The following is a 15045-nucleotide window of genomic DNA, read 5'->3' as shown; positions in this document are numbered from 1 at the left end:
ATCGTGATTCTTTGTATCGATATGATATCGTATCGTGGCAAAACCTGCGATTTACACCCCTAATATGTTGATTTGATTAATTTACTGTTTTGTTATTGATTATGTTCCATCCATATGTTCCATCCCGAAACCTTGGTTCACAAAATGCTGATCTTTTATTGACTCCAAGAGCCAAAAAGAGCAGGTTTGTGAGCAATCTCGATTTGGGCTTCAGAGCTCTGGAATGCCCTGTAACATTTTCCTAGTTCTTTATCATTAATGCGTTGCACGGTGGGGCACCCGGTGGCACATCCGCCTCACAGTTCAGAGATTGTGGGATCGATTTCACTTCTGGCCCGGTTTGCATGTTTCCCTCATGCCTGCGTGGATTTCCCCCGGGGACTCCGGTTTCCCCCGACATCCCAAAACATGCTTGGTAGGCTGATTGGGCACTCCAAATAGCCCATAGGTGTGAGTGAGTGTGCGGATGGATGTTTGTCTTTGTGTGCCATGCGATTGGCTGGACCCCGGTTCAACCCCGCCTACTACCCGATGACGGCCCGGATAGGCTCCAGCACACCCCCGTGGGGACAGAAAATGGATGGATGGATGGACGGACGGACGGCTTACTCCTATGGTGTGGAAAGTGTTTGGACTTCTGTCTGGATTGGGAAACCTCTGTGCCACAGCCAGGCTCAGCTCTCCACCCATCAGGCCACCGTTTACGGATTGAGGATTACAACGTAGCTTTCGCGCCCGTTATTCTATTGCGTGTGGCAGGCGGATCTGTAGCTACACACTTCTTGGGAGCTAGCATATTTGACAATTCACACACAGAATTGAATATTTACAAATGATGAATACACACAGTACCCGGGACCTGAGGTATACTATAGGCAGAAGGATGCTGTGGATGGAGTCAACAGGCAAGAGAAGAAGAGGGAGGCTAAAGAGGAAGTCTAGTCTATGAATGTGGTGCACATGCAGAAGTGGTTGGTGTGACAGAGGAAGATACAGAGGACAGAGTCAGATGGAAACGATTGATCTGTTGCGGTGAACCCTAACAGGAACAGCCGAAAGACGATAACTGCACACACAACAATAAAAAACATAGTATGTGAAAATCCTGAAAATATTTGTGGATCCAAAAACAATGCGAAAATGACGAATATATTTGTGTATCCAAAAAACACGTGTGAAAATCACAAATGTATTTGTCAGAATAATTCTGAAACAAATCTCTCCTGATAAAGTTTAGGGGGCAATTACTTTTTTCGCAGCGGGTCAGATAGGTTTGTATCTTTTCCCCCTCTTTTTGCTTATGGGTAGATATTCTTAACACACCCCACTGTCCTTTCGGTACCAAGTGTGCAATTTCATCCTGATTAGTCATTGCTGTTTACCAAGCGAATAAAAAAAGGAAACATGTTGCTGGGTTACAGGTTGTTGGAAAACAAGAGAGTTCCAAGTACAACCACAAAAGGCTACAGCGTCAGTGACCTTTTGTCTGCCCTATTCACTTCAAAGTAACTTAATTAACTTTAAAGTGGCAGAAGAAAAAAATGCCAATTGGCAGGATTGCACTAATGGAAACTAATTAATGAATGCAATTTTGTTAAAATGAATGAAGAAGCAATTAAATGCCTCACCATAAAGGCTACACCTTAAAGGGGCCCGGACAAATGATTTAAAACCTCTGCTGAACGCATTGAGGCGATAGAAGGTTCACGAGAGTAGGACCAATACCAACGCAAGAGCCGAAAGGGTCTCCAAGAGCCAACTTGACTAAGCGTGGTGAGTAGTTTCTCTCTTTACGGCTATGTTCACACCGCAGGTCTTCAAGCTTAATTCGGATATTATGGTGAAATACGATTTGTGTGCGTGTGTGTGAGTGCGTGTGCGTACGTGCGTGTGTCACTTGATGGTATGCACAATAATTTAGAATGATGAACACACGCACACACGTTAGAAAACATGGAAAAACAATCACACACCCAATACAACATCAATGTTAAAAAATGGTACACCTCAGACAAAGTTGAATAAAAGAACAACACTCGGTTGACTACATTTTACTTTAAGCTAGTTCGTGCAATCAGACTCTCTAATATTAAAGATTAAAGATTAAAGTCCCAATGATCGTCACACACACACCTGGGTGTGGTGAAATTTGTCCTCTGCATTTAACCCATCCCCGTGTGATTTTAATCCATCCCCTGGGGGAGAAGGGAGCAGTGAGCAGCAGCGGTGCCGCGCTCGGGAATCAGTTGGTGATCTAACCCCCCAATTCCAACCCTTAATGCTGAGTGCCAAGCAGGGAGGCAATGGGTCCCATTTTTATAGTCTCTGGTATGACCCGGCCGGGGTTTGAACCCACAACCTTCCAGTCTCAGGGTGGACACTCTACCCTAATTAAAAGCTGTTTTGAATGAGTTGTCTGCATTAAACAGCACTATGTCCTTTTTTTGTGTAGTAAGTAATGACCAACTTAACTGACAGCAGTTGCACCGGAGGTTCAGTTTTGAAAGAGCAGCAACATAAAAATAAAACTCACCATTAGGTTGAATTAGTGGGAGCACTGAGCTTGTTTCTCATAAACAAGCCGGTCCCATGTAGGCGTAATCGGAGACAATGACACCCGAAGTGGTTAAGGTTTGTCTTTTAATACAGGATGCTTGGTCTCCATGTGCCGAAGCAGTTTTGAAGGCTTCATTACCTCATCAGCTAGCCTGTCGCCACATATTACGCAGAGTGGGCTTGGTGCGTCAGTCATCTGTTGGCGATAAATCCATATTTTAAATAGGACCCCAGAAATTGTCTTTTAAATGCAGCTTTCTTTTTCTTAGAAGTCGTAGCCTCTTCTTCTTCCGTCTCCTCAATGGGATCTTTTCCCTTTCCGAAGAAGCTTTCCAAACATCTGTTTCTTGCTCATATTTACTTGCTTCGCGGGCTTGACTGAGGTGACATGTCACATGACCAGGACGAGCGTCTTGACCTGAATTAATTTATTGTCGATAAACAAAATATATATATTTTTTCTGTGCGGCTTGGCGGCCCGGTACCAAGTGACCCACAGACCGATACCGGTCCGCGGGGGTTGGGGACCCCTGGTCTAGGTAACCTGTGGCAAGCGATGGAAACTGAGCCCTGACAAACTCACACTGTCAAAGCAGCCATTTCTCACATGATGCCTCCCTGATAGACTTCCTCTAGATCAGGGGTGGCCAACCAGTCAGAGACTAAGAGACACATTTTTTACTGTGTTACCGCAAAGAGCCACATCAAACACATGAGCACACATCAACTATCACCCCCAACTGAGGTTTGACTGTATAAATATATATTGAACTCAAGCGAAGTGAACACGCACAATGTTGATATGAACATAAAGGAGCCGCATGAAACCAGGCAAGGAGCCGCATGCGGCTCGCGAGCCGCGGGTTGGCCACCACTGCTCTAGACATATGTTCACTGTTCCTTTTCACTTGTCTTTCAGGACATCATAAGCCATAATGATCATCCTCAAGGTGTTCATTGTTGCCCTCCTGTTTGGTAAGTCATCTCACTCCAGGTAACAAAAAGTAATTTAACGGTTACAGAGATGTCAATGTCAACTATTGCAGGAGCCAGCTGTCTGGGTGCACAGGTAAAGAGACAAGATGACAGTTCTGCGCAATCAAGAGAAGGCGGAGGACCGCCTGGGCCACCAGGACCACCTGGTCCTCCAGGACCAAATGGTGCAACAGGACCAAGAGGACCAAGAGGACTAAGAGGACAAGGAGGACAAAGAGGACCAACAGGACCAACAGGACCAACAGGACCAATAGGACCAAATGGCACAACAGGACCACCTGGAGCAAATGGTGACCCAGGACCAGAAGGCCCACAAGGACCACCTGGAGCAGATGGCACACCCGGACGACCTGGAGCAAATGGCAGACCAGGACCAAGAGGTAATCCAGGTACAGATGGACCAACTGGAGCTCCTGGACCAAAAGGACCACTTGGACCACCAGGACCACCTAGTCCACCAGGACCACCTGGACCCCCAGGACCACCTGGTTCACCAGTATTTTGTCCGAATTTTCCTCAGGCACCATGGCTACCTTGGCCACCAAGACCATATCCATATGGCCCAGGTCAAAATTTGCCATGTGGCCCACCTGGGCCACCAATTTGGCCACCTGGGCAAAATTATGTTCATTAATTTTATAGCCCAGGGGTCACACCGACCACCTGGTACTGCAGAGGAAAATTATTCACCTGGACCCCCACCTTTTCAGGCTGGGCCACCATTTGGACCACATTCTATTTCATATCCCAATTAGCCACCCAGACCAATAATACCAGACACCAGTACAGCCACCTATTTTCCTGGATGAAAACCACCTGGACACCAAATTACCAACCTACCCCACCACCTGGACCACCTTCAGGACACCCCCTGCCATTACGGGTTACTCCAGCTAAAAACAACTCACCTGGAATAGCACCCTGCCAACATAGATCACTACCTGGATCATCTGTTACTCTGGATGAAAACAATCAACCTGAAATTTGACCTCGCAAACCTGAACCATTGCCTAGACCTCCACCAAGACCTGCCTGGCGAACACCAATTACTCCAGATGAAAACAGCCCACCTAGACCACCACCTTGTCCACTCGCACAACCTGTTACTGCTTATGAACACAACGCATCTGGACCACTACTCGGACCTCCATCCAGTCCACCACTTGGGCTTCCTGAAGATGTAACCCAAGACCATAGAAACCAACTTGTTTTTCTTCCAAAAGAAAACTTGTTTGCATTTTCTGTTTATCAAGGATTCAGTCCTAATCATAAAAATCTTAAAAAATGTGTCCATCAATCTCTAAATGCAAGATTTCCATCCTCGCTACCCGCATTCAATTATAACAATAAAAATGATTCTCTTTCTGAACGACTTGTGACATGAGATGCTCTTTCCTTTGTAATCAAAGACACAATTGTGCTTCCTGGGTATGAAATCAAACTGCAACCACTTACTGCCTTGTAAACAAATAATAATAATAACATATAGTTATAGTCCAACAAATGAGAAACCCTTTCAAATCCGAGGTTTCATATTACACAATAATAAATTAATAAATGAAAATAAATAAATGTAAACCTCATGTTGTAGCTAATTTACTTTTCACGTTCATTTAACTGACAGGCACTACTCCCAGGTTCCTAAAGTGTGACACAAAGACCAGCAGGTTAAGTGCTATAAAAAGAATTTTATAAATTTCAGTCATCACTTCACGTGATCCATCATCACATTTGATCTTACATTCATAATCATTATAGTACTTAGGTGGTCTCCTTTCCCTCTTTGGATATTGGGTATTTTCAAGACTCTGACCCTTACCTGCAATGATGTCTGTGTCCTGAACTTCAGCTTTTTCAACACTCTGACCCTCACCTGCAGTGATGTCCGTGTCCTGAATTTCAGCTTTAGCTTCCTGTGTGATTGGTTTCAATTCATCCATTTTTGGAAACGTGGTTTAACTCCTCTCCCTGTACAGGATGGAATCACTCATAAGCGTCCTCGGTGAGCATGGGGAGCTGCTGCAAGACAACCAAACATAATTTTCCACACATTCTCGGTGTCGATGAGTGTGTTCTCTGCATTTTCATAAATTACTACCCAGAGATGTGGTGTTAGCTGATCGTGGCTTTGATATTGAGGATGTGTGCTGGGGTAAAGATCCCTGCCTTCACAAAAGGACACTGTCAGTTGGAAACTAGAGATGTGGAAAACACAAATAAAATAGCCCATCTCCGAATTCATGTGGAAAGGGTGATTGGAACTGTCAGAACAAAACACACATTTTTGTCAACAAAAGTACCATTCAATATTGTGTTGCCATGCCAAGGTGAAGACAAAACATTCCTTGACAAGATTGTGTCTTTATTTTGTGCTCTGACCAACATGAGCAAGAGTGCTGTGATAAGTTGAAGGTGTCTGAAATAAATATGCCACGACATACAGCCGAGTAACATGACAGAACAGTCTAAAGTGACATTAGAATGCCTGTAACTACAGTAAGGTGGCCAAAATCACTTCTCCCATTAGTGTAGACAAACTTTCATGAGTTAACCGAGTGCTGTGATCACGGAGCATTGAATCAAGGATCCTTCGGGCTACGCCAATGAGTCGCTCCCATGAACGCCCCATGTGTGAGGCATGAGGCGGGTTAAACACCCAGAAGCATTCTTGTTTGTGCAGGTACCGCTGCACCATGCTGTCTGGTCGATCTACACTCAGCCCAAATTCTTTACAGGCCCCAATGAAATTTGTGCCACAGTCTGACCTCAGTTGTTTGGCTGGTCCTCTCTATGGCAAAGAAATGCCTCAACCCATTTATTCAACTTGAGGTGTCCATTGAGGTAATCACCTCGATGTGAATTGCTCTGGAGCTCATGCAGCAGAATAGTATGGCCCAGCACTTGCTCTTAGGTTGCGTCCCTCTGTTGCGTCTGGTGGGAATGTGCCAGGGTCCGAAAACATCCAGGCCCACATACGTGAAGGGAGGGCAGGTTGTAAGGTGCGCTGCGGACAAATCTGCCATTTGCTGTACCTGTATCCGTCCTCTAAGTCTGTGACAGGTGACGCACTTGTGGATAGTTGAGTTAACGCGGCTTGCCTCCCAGGATCCTTTGAGAGAATGACGGGGTTTTTAAGTTCGATGGCCACATCCGCATTCTTCAGTCTGCCTCCAAGGCAGAAGAGGTCATCCTGTAAGACTGGGTTAAGAGAGCATCGGCAGCTGTTTAATGGAACATGCTTCCCTCTCTCCAGAGCTTCAAATTCCCTCCCAATGGTATTCCTCTGAACAGCTCTGATGATGACCTCTGATTTGGGAAAGCTCATTGACTGAGCGAGGTAAGTCACAGTGATGCCATCCCTTACAATTGCCTGTCGGAGTTGTTAGGGTGCTGCAAACCCTAACAGGAGTCTTGAATGATCTTGCTATATGAATCAGGAGTGCGATGGCTCGTTGGTAGGGGTGTAAATCGTGGGTTTTGTCACGATACGATATCACATCGATACAAAGAACCACAATACGATATTTGCCGATATCTTAAAGCCTGCTGTGTTTCATTCACGATATATCACGATATAGTGCTCTACGATAGATTTTTTTTTCTTAAATAAAAAATATAGAACAATATCCTGATTTATAACAATTCATAGGCAAAATCAACAAAGTACTGCAAACTCTTTATTTAGGAAATTACAAGAGTATTGTAGTATACAATGGGCTTATTTTAACACTGAACTTTGATGCCGTGTTTTTTCTTTAAATATAAATATAGAGATTTGTTGTCCCTGAATATTTGATCACCGCATGGCAGGATTTACAAACTGCACGTGTCTTGTCTGTTGAGTCATCTTTTCTTTGGAATCCAAAGTGCTTCCAAACGAATGACTTGAAGCCTGAAGGGGAGCAAATTTCCTCGTCTTTTTGGACACTAGCCATAGCACCAGCCCAGGAGCCGCGTACTAGTTGCCAACTCCCCTTTCACGTGCCTGCTCTGCTCACAACACAACAACGCCGCGCACTGCTCCCGGAAAGAGGAAGCAAACAACAATGAACTGGATTTCAAAATAAAGTCGCGTCTAAGGTCCGAGGTCAAACACGGCGATATAAATCGATGTTTACATTTAGCATCGATGCCAATAAATCGTAGAGCATTATATCGATTATTCGATGTGTATCGATGAATCGTTACACCCCTACTCGTTGGAGACTGTCGAATGTGGAGAACCTTTGAAAGCGCTCTGTGCTGAGAACTTTCCCTTGTAGATCGGCGATGTAGCTCTTCACAACTGGACGGACCTCTGCAACTGACTCCGGTGAGACTAAGCTGAATAACTGAGCTGGGTCTGGCTGAATGGAGGGCTTGTGCAGTGTCAAACGCGCACTTTTTATTAAAGTGTCACCGGCTTCCCATCAAAGGGTTCGACAAGCCGGGGTGAAGGGAGTCCGTATCTAACCACCCGAGTTAAATTAATTTACCAGAATCAATCTAATTTCTTTATGACACCAATCCCTCTTAAGTCAACCGACGCGCGAGCCGAGCAACTCAATTCGAGGAAAGTCGTCGAAATGACCGCGCCATAATGATGCCTCCCTTCGGTTGTTTGATGCTTTTGTTATGTTACGGATATTTTTAGATGTCTTTGTTAAGACCTCAGGGATTCGTTAATTTACTAGAGCGCCCTCGCCCTAGCTGAGCTCAAGATAACTACTTCGAACCAGATCTGACAATTCCTGATGTTAAGGATTAAGGCTGTCTTCACTTTAAAAAGAATTGAACGGATTTAAAGAATGACTATGATAGGGAAATAAAGACATTTTAAAGTTGTAATTACTGCATATAAAACCATGCTCAACATAGTTAATACAAAATAATTGATAACCGAATTAAGGTTTAGAAGAGACTTAATGAATAAGCAAGAAAAAGAATTACAAGTCGAAAAAACAAAAAAACAAGACTCACCCACTCAGAACAAAAGAGGAGACTAAAGGTCTATTTGGTTGAACAAGTCGAGTGATCGGCTCTCCTTTGTTCCAAAATCCGAATTCTGTTTAAAAAAAGAGGAAAGGTATGGCCGTGAGGAGCATAGCCAAAAAAAGTAAAATTGGCGTCTTCCCCTTTCTGCCCGGAGCGGCTGTCTCCTCTGCCTTCCTCGAAGCTTAAAATTTGACAAAGTCCAATTCGAAGACTCTGGAAATTCCTTTTAGTAGATTTTGGTTCAATCTCAAAAAGAATGAAAATTCCATCTTCGTTCTTTTACTCCGGGCAGCGTCACGGCCATCGCCCTGACAAGGAAGAAGCGCGCCCGCTCTGTGTCTGGGCAACATATTTACAGGCTTCTGGCATTACCTCATCGTAATATGTAGGTGAAAGGTCAGAATCCCTGCATCGCTGGTTGTCTTGGCAACCTTGCTTCAAGCAGCAACCACTGCGCATGACAGCAGTCTGTCACCGGATGCAGATGTTTCCTGTTTTGCTCGTTATTTCTTTCACTATTAGCCCTTAATGTCTCCTCTCAACTTAATACATTCAGGTATGGATGGAACACCAATGTTAAATACAGGTTGGTCAAAACATTGCAACATGAATCACATATATCTTGTCTAATAAAGATCAATCTCAACACATAATAGTACTTAACACAATAATGGGTTCCTCCAACTTAAACACATATATTGATATTGCTTATATATTGATTATGGCACAGCAAACTCATATTCCAAAATTGTGCGTTGCTACGTGTTTGAACAGGTTGTGTCCTCCCAATTGCTAACAATTTAATTTATTAGATTTGTTAATTTCCATCAGGTCACCCCTATGTCATGCTTTAACACCATCTCCTGGTGAAATTTTGGAACTACTACATGTTTTGGGATAGCCAATGTGCCTGGGCCAAATTCAATACCTAATTTTACACCATCTTGTACCACCATGCCACTTGGCACCCCCCCCTTGAATTTCGGGACAGGCAACATTGCCTTGCCCTCCACCATAGTTGGGAGCCACTTTGGCATCTCGTCCTTGGAATAAAAAAAACAAATGTCCACAACTTCTCCAGTAGAGGAATCAGGGAGTAGTTCGTCGGGCGGGCTGAGACAGCCCTATCCCGCAAGTCACTCCAGGGTCCGAAGCAAGCACTCCACGCCGTCCTGAATGAACACGCCGCCGTGACGGACGCTGATGTCGTCGTCGCTGCCGTTGCCATTCTTGTCGATGTTGTCGTCGATGCTGTCGTCGTCGTTGTCGTCGTCGTTGTCGTTGTCGTTGACGTCGTCGTTGACGGCCCCCTCAGGTCGAACGCGATATGCTCGATTCTTGGAAAGGTGGGGGGTTGGCCCCTTGAGGGGGGCAGTTACAACCGAATCAGATGTGGCCATGAGCTGTCCCGGGAGTAAGTTGTCTCTCCTAGTCAAAAGTCGTCATAATTCGACTTTTGAAGGGGGAGTGGCCCCCAAATAGAAACAGCAAAGGAAAAGGAAAATAAAAATAGGGAAATAGAAAATAAAAAATAAAAAGTGAACAGTAACTTAAAACTTAATGGGGAATGTGCACAGCGGAGTGAGTGACATGTCTGGTGAGAATGATGAATGATGAAAAAGAAAGAAGCCCGAAGTAGTGTGGCTCGTGACGGGACAGGTTGTCAGGGACATCGCTGGTGACCGTCACAATAAAAGAATAGTAGAAAGTCCCATAAAACGTGGACTTGAGTTTGGCGACAGATCCGATGGAGGATAGAAATTTTAGCTGTGTGAATGAGGCGAAAACACAGATACAATTGAACACTGTTGCGACAGGAAACGACCCGCCCCAGATGTAGTTCCTGGAAAAGTCGAGACACTGCAGTCGCACTCAGTGGCCGTACGGGCCAAGTGCGCACCTGTAGAGATTTTCGGTGGCCGGGTTAGTCTCCGTCAAAAGTCCAACAAAAAAGGGAGGCTTGCGCTGACCGCGTTTGGCAAATAGGAAAAGTGCGCAGCCTTGGCATCCGTAACTGTGAGCATCAATGTGGAAGTGACCCGGTCAGACCCAGTTATGGGTGCCGAGATCCGGTCAGATTTTAAGGGTACCGAGGAAAATAAAGCGCGCGTAAGCCACGTCGTTTGGACACTGATCGAATTAGAAGTGTTTGTGGGTTACAAGGCTCCTCGATCTAAACGCTGGTGCAAGAAAATGGCAGAGTAAACTCGGTGGGCTGTCATTTTTGAATACCGAGGCAGCTGGTGCGTTATAGCGGCAACGGTCCGATCCCGATTTGTCGAGGCGTACTGTAATAGCATGCACGTCTGTCAAAGTTGGATAAATTTGAGCTTGCGACAAAACCGCTATTGGACGAAGGTTTTGTGCGGCTGCTGTGTGAAAATGGAAAACGTGGAAAAGAGGCCTCTGGGGGGTTTAATATTGATATAATTGGTAAAGTAATTTGTGTGCACACTTAAGTTCAAATCTGCAGAATAAAGGGGAAATATACAGCGCTATTAGAAACGAAACGACACAAAAGTTAAGTAAGACGTGCATATTTGTCAGTGCATCTGCTCTGATGACAGTTAAAATGACCAAACTGCTAAGCAGCAGTTGGAAAGAAGCAAAATGTGGAATGGATTCGAATCCCGTTGTATGTCTTCTGTGTCCGTGTGTAATCTTTGTGAACTCTGTCAGGTTAATGTTGTCTGTTTGAGCTTGCGCGCGATGGGACGCTTGAAGTATGCGTGCGTGCGTAAATGGGTGTGTGTGCGTGCGTGTGTGTGGTTATGCTCATGAGCGCGCATGGGTGTGAGCGCGTGCTTGTAGAAGCAGCAAAAGGAACGGAAAGGATGGTGTGCTCTTGTTGCTTTGGGGCGCATGCCCGCCTGCGCTGCACGCGCGGGGAGGGGGATCCGGCCCCCTGGGCGGCAGGGTGGCCAACCTGTACCTGCCCACTGTGTTTCAGGCTGGCCCCTCCCCGCGCGGGTGACATCGGGGCGGTGCGAACGGCTGGAGTTGTGCCCATTTTAGGGGCCTGCGTGGCCAGCAGCGAAAGGAACTATGACAAAATGATGGAAGACGGAATGCTGAAGGAGCAAAAGAATGCATGACCAACTGGAGAAATAGGAGCATGCGTGTGTTAACCAATACGACACCAATATAGATGTATCTAAAGAAAAACATGCTGGGACGACAGCAAGCGGTGGCAGAAGAGTGTGGCCCCCTCGTAAATAATGGGGGACCCCTCTAAGGCCAGCTGAAGCTCCTTTTAGCATTCTGAGAGGAATAGGAAATTGGATCTGAAGAAAGCTCAACTTATTAATTTAAATTGCTGAAAGGATGACAAAATTGAAGACAAATTATTGATACTCGTATCTTTGGGGCTCTCCTCAATACTTCAGATTTTCTGTTACATAAAAAACCTGAGACGGCGGATACATCCGTTGTCTCCAGGAGGACATAGAGACACAGCATGAATTTAGGATTAATGTTTAACAGCCGTCTAACAGGTGGAGTAGGAGCATGCGAGGGCTAACCACTACAACACAAATATAGGTGATTTGAGTGTCTAAAGAAAACTCAACCGGTCAACACTAATTTATGAGAGCAAGAGCGGTATCAAGTCCTCACTTGCACAGCAGCAGCTGGAATTAAAGGAATTTTCTGGATTTAGACATAGGACTGAATTGTATGCATGGAGAGCCTGCTCGTAAATTGCGTTGGCCCGACAAGGCTGACCAGTGCCCACTGTAACAAGACGAACAGGTCAAAAGCAGCAAGTTCAAAATAGAGGCGGAGATGCCAACGAGGAGAGATTGGATTTGGTAGTAATCGGTTGGTTCTTTTAATACTCTTGTAAAAGTATGCTCGGTACAAATAAATTAGCGATAGGAGCATTTTAGAAGTCCAAAAGTAAGAAACTCAAATGAAAATCACATTCTAGATTCGAATAATGGAGCCCAACTGGAGCATGGGAAAAGTGAACAGCTGAGAAATGGCCTTCGATGTAGTGGCGGAGAATTAAAAATTCAAGATAGTCCAGTAATATCGGTAAGTGATCTTAACACCAATAATACTGAGGTCAAACCAGAGAGGATGCAATGTTTGGAACATGACTTAATTATGAAAAATGTACATTCTGTACGCAAAATTGGGAAACTTTATCTGAAATTAAAGGCTCAAATCAGGAAAGGTGAAAAGATGATAGAGAGGATTGCATAAAATCAAAGGCAGGAAAACAAACAATAGAATGTAGCCTGAAATTAGGATGAGCTTCTGGAAATCACAGTATAATTGAGAGAAATCACAGTTAAGACTTGAAATTTTAAGTTTGGGGTAATCTGCCACTTTAAAATTGTTCAAATAAGGTCCATCACAATACAGCCGAGAGCTCATGAAGGAAAGGCAACGTTTTTCTCAAATATATTAAATGGTTGTTAATAGGAGAATTGGAAGTTTGATTAGCAAAAGGTACTAGGTAATTAATGGCTAATTGGAAGACGATATTTAAGTTTGGTTTCCCAGCCTGTCTTTTCCAGTATCCAGCAGTGACCCTGAAACTCGATCCCGAGACTCCACCGACAGCTGAGAACAACAAGAAAACGGTGCATGGCTCTGAGGCACCTTTGACCTTTTGCAAGAGCAAAGAAGGACTATATTTGTGCTTGGGGGGAGCACAACGCTCCGGAGGAAAACGACATCCTCTGAGGCGAGACTGAAGAAACTTACAAGATGTGAATGGACTCAGTTGAAAATGGACTCATCCGAGAGTGAGGAATGAGTTGGCTCTGAGGCTACAACTAAAGACAACAACTTGAAAATGAGGTGCGGCGAAAGACCCATGAGACCTGAAATGTGCAACAAGCAAACGGGACTCCTTGCTGAGGCGTAACCAAATTTGGTGGGCTTGGGTCAAAGTGAATGGAAGCTTGCTTGGGCACTGAACTTGACACAACTGAGGAGTCTTGATAAAAGATAAATAAATAAATCAGGAACAAAAGGTGTAGTGTTACAGAAAAAGTAAAAGCATCATAATCAGAGGATAAATTTGGATAAAACAGATAGGCTAAATTGTACGAAATAAAGAGTAGGATCACATTTAGTCCATCCAGCTTAACAATTAGACATAGAGTCATTGACAAACTGGAGATGAAAATAGGACATTAGGACCCAATAGGATGCAGTCAAGAGGTGGCTAGATTGTACAATGGACCTGATTATTATTCATTAATAAAATTAGAAGTTAATTACACCTCACGGGGAATTCTGGTGTCAGAAAGTCCGATAAGTTCAAGGAATAACAGCCATGGAAACTTTTGACAGTTAAGAATAATGCGGCATAAGAGTCACAATAAATGACAGTTAACGAGATGACAAACGTGATAGGACTCAAATAACAAATGCATTGACAAGGCAAAGGGAAAATACCATAGGGGAGTAGACTGTCGGAGGGACCCTTTTGAGTATCTGTACCCAGCGGTTCGATCAGAATGATTGATTAGGATAAAATTATTTAAGGACCATCTGAGGCTGCTTCTTTCCCCATGCTCACCCTTGAACAGGCTCGGCAGTAGAAATAACTGAATTTGTTAGGCATTTAATTGACAGTTTTACGGTAAAAGTGAGGTACGATTGTATGAAATATTTAATTGAGAAGAACATCCAGAAATGAAGTGTTACCTTCAATATTCACTGATTGCCTACTCACTTGCACATACTAAATTTGTTTGGTGTGGAATGAGAGCTGAGCGATGAAGGTGACTGAATTGGCACTTGTGTGGTTAAGAATGTGTATGTGTGTCTGGGACAGGGTGAAAGGCCAAAGTATTTTGGAGTTGGGGTAAAAGGGTCACAGTTGAGGGTAAGATTCCTCTCACATGAGACTGGAACACCCAAGTTTGATGAGTGATGAGTTGTAACCTTAACCAACAGCTGATGGTTAATCAGAGGCACCATGAACAACAAAATAGTTCATGGAGAAGGCCCATTTCAGCAACACGAATGGACAAGACAGGACTAATATCAAACACTAGGACAATGGACGATATGACGTGACAGACTTGGACTCACCCGACGGGATGACTGACTATGTGGATGACAACCAAACATTTGAAACTTAAGCTTGCTTGTGGCAAGTGCAAGGTTTGCTTTGTTTCTGTGCGTCACTTGACTTATTGCAGCATCAACCACCAGCCAAGGAGCAGATTGCTGGCTGTTTTATAACTTGTAATAATTTTGCAGGTTGGCGATTGCAGTCTTGGAGAGTTTATATTGAATTCACGTGAAAATGTTAACCCTAACCCTTTTGATTTTTGTGATGATTGAGGATTTTCAGGACAGAATCCCCGGGCGCCGTGATTCGTTGTGTGTCTATGTTCTATTTTGATACTCGATGCCTGTGTACTTTTTGTGAGCACAAGGGTCCGCTGTCAGCAGGGCTGTATGCTCACTGGCAGGAGTGCGATGATTGTTGTTTTGTTGCCGAGTGTGGGGTGAACAGTCAATTTTCAGGAACTTGGGGATGACGGTTCTGGA

The 15045-nt window shown here is 44.4% G+C and overlaps 1 protein-coding gene and 1 long non-coding RNA gene across 3 annotated transcripts in view; one reads left to right on the top strand and one right to left on the bottom strand.

The window, feature by feature from the left end:
- The window catches only part of LOC133156467 (uncharacterized), a 40761-nt gene extending 36828 nt beyond the window's left edge, over positions 1-3933 (bottom strand). Inside the window, exon 1 of the long non-coding RNA XR_009714871.1 lies at positions 3831-3933. This is a non-coding gene — a long non-coding RNA (uncharacterized LOC133156467). The remainder of the gene's footprint in view (positions 1-3830) is intronic.
- Positions 1-4921, top strand: part of LOC133156466 (collagen alpha-1(I) chain-like) — a 43174-nt gene extending 38253 nt beyond the window's left edge. The window contains exons 1-3 of one of the 2 annotated variants that reach the window (XM_061282190.1): positions 1627-1773; positions 3476-3531; positions 3603-4921. In XM_061282190.1, the coding sequence (XP_061138174.1) occupies positions 3492-3531; positions 3603-4186 (624 nt within the window). In that variant the 5' untranslated portion in view covers positions 1627-1773; positions 3476-3491 and the 3' untranslated portion in view covers positions 4187-4921. Of the gene's footprint in view, positions 1-1626; positions 1774-3475; positions 3532-3602 lie in introns of those variants that run through there. The other variant, XM_061282189.1, reaches the window with a different exon arrangement.
- Positions 4922-15045: the final 10124 nt, after the last annotated feature.

Source organism: Syngnathus typhle, linkage group LG7 (genome assembly GCF_033458585.1).
Source record: "Syngnathus typhle isolate RoL2023-S1 ecotype Sweden linkage group LG7, RoL_Styp_1.0, whole genome shotgun sequence".
NCBI classification, from domain to species: Eukaryota; Metazoa; Chordata; class Actinopteri; order Syngnathiformes; family Syngnathidae; genus Syngnathus; species Syngnathus typhle.
This window is presented reverse-complemented; position numbering and strand designations above follow the sequence as displayed.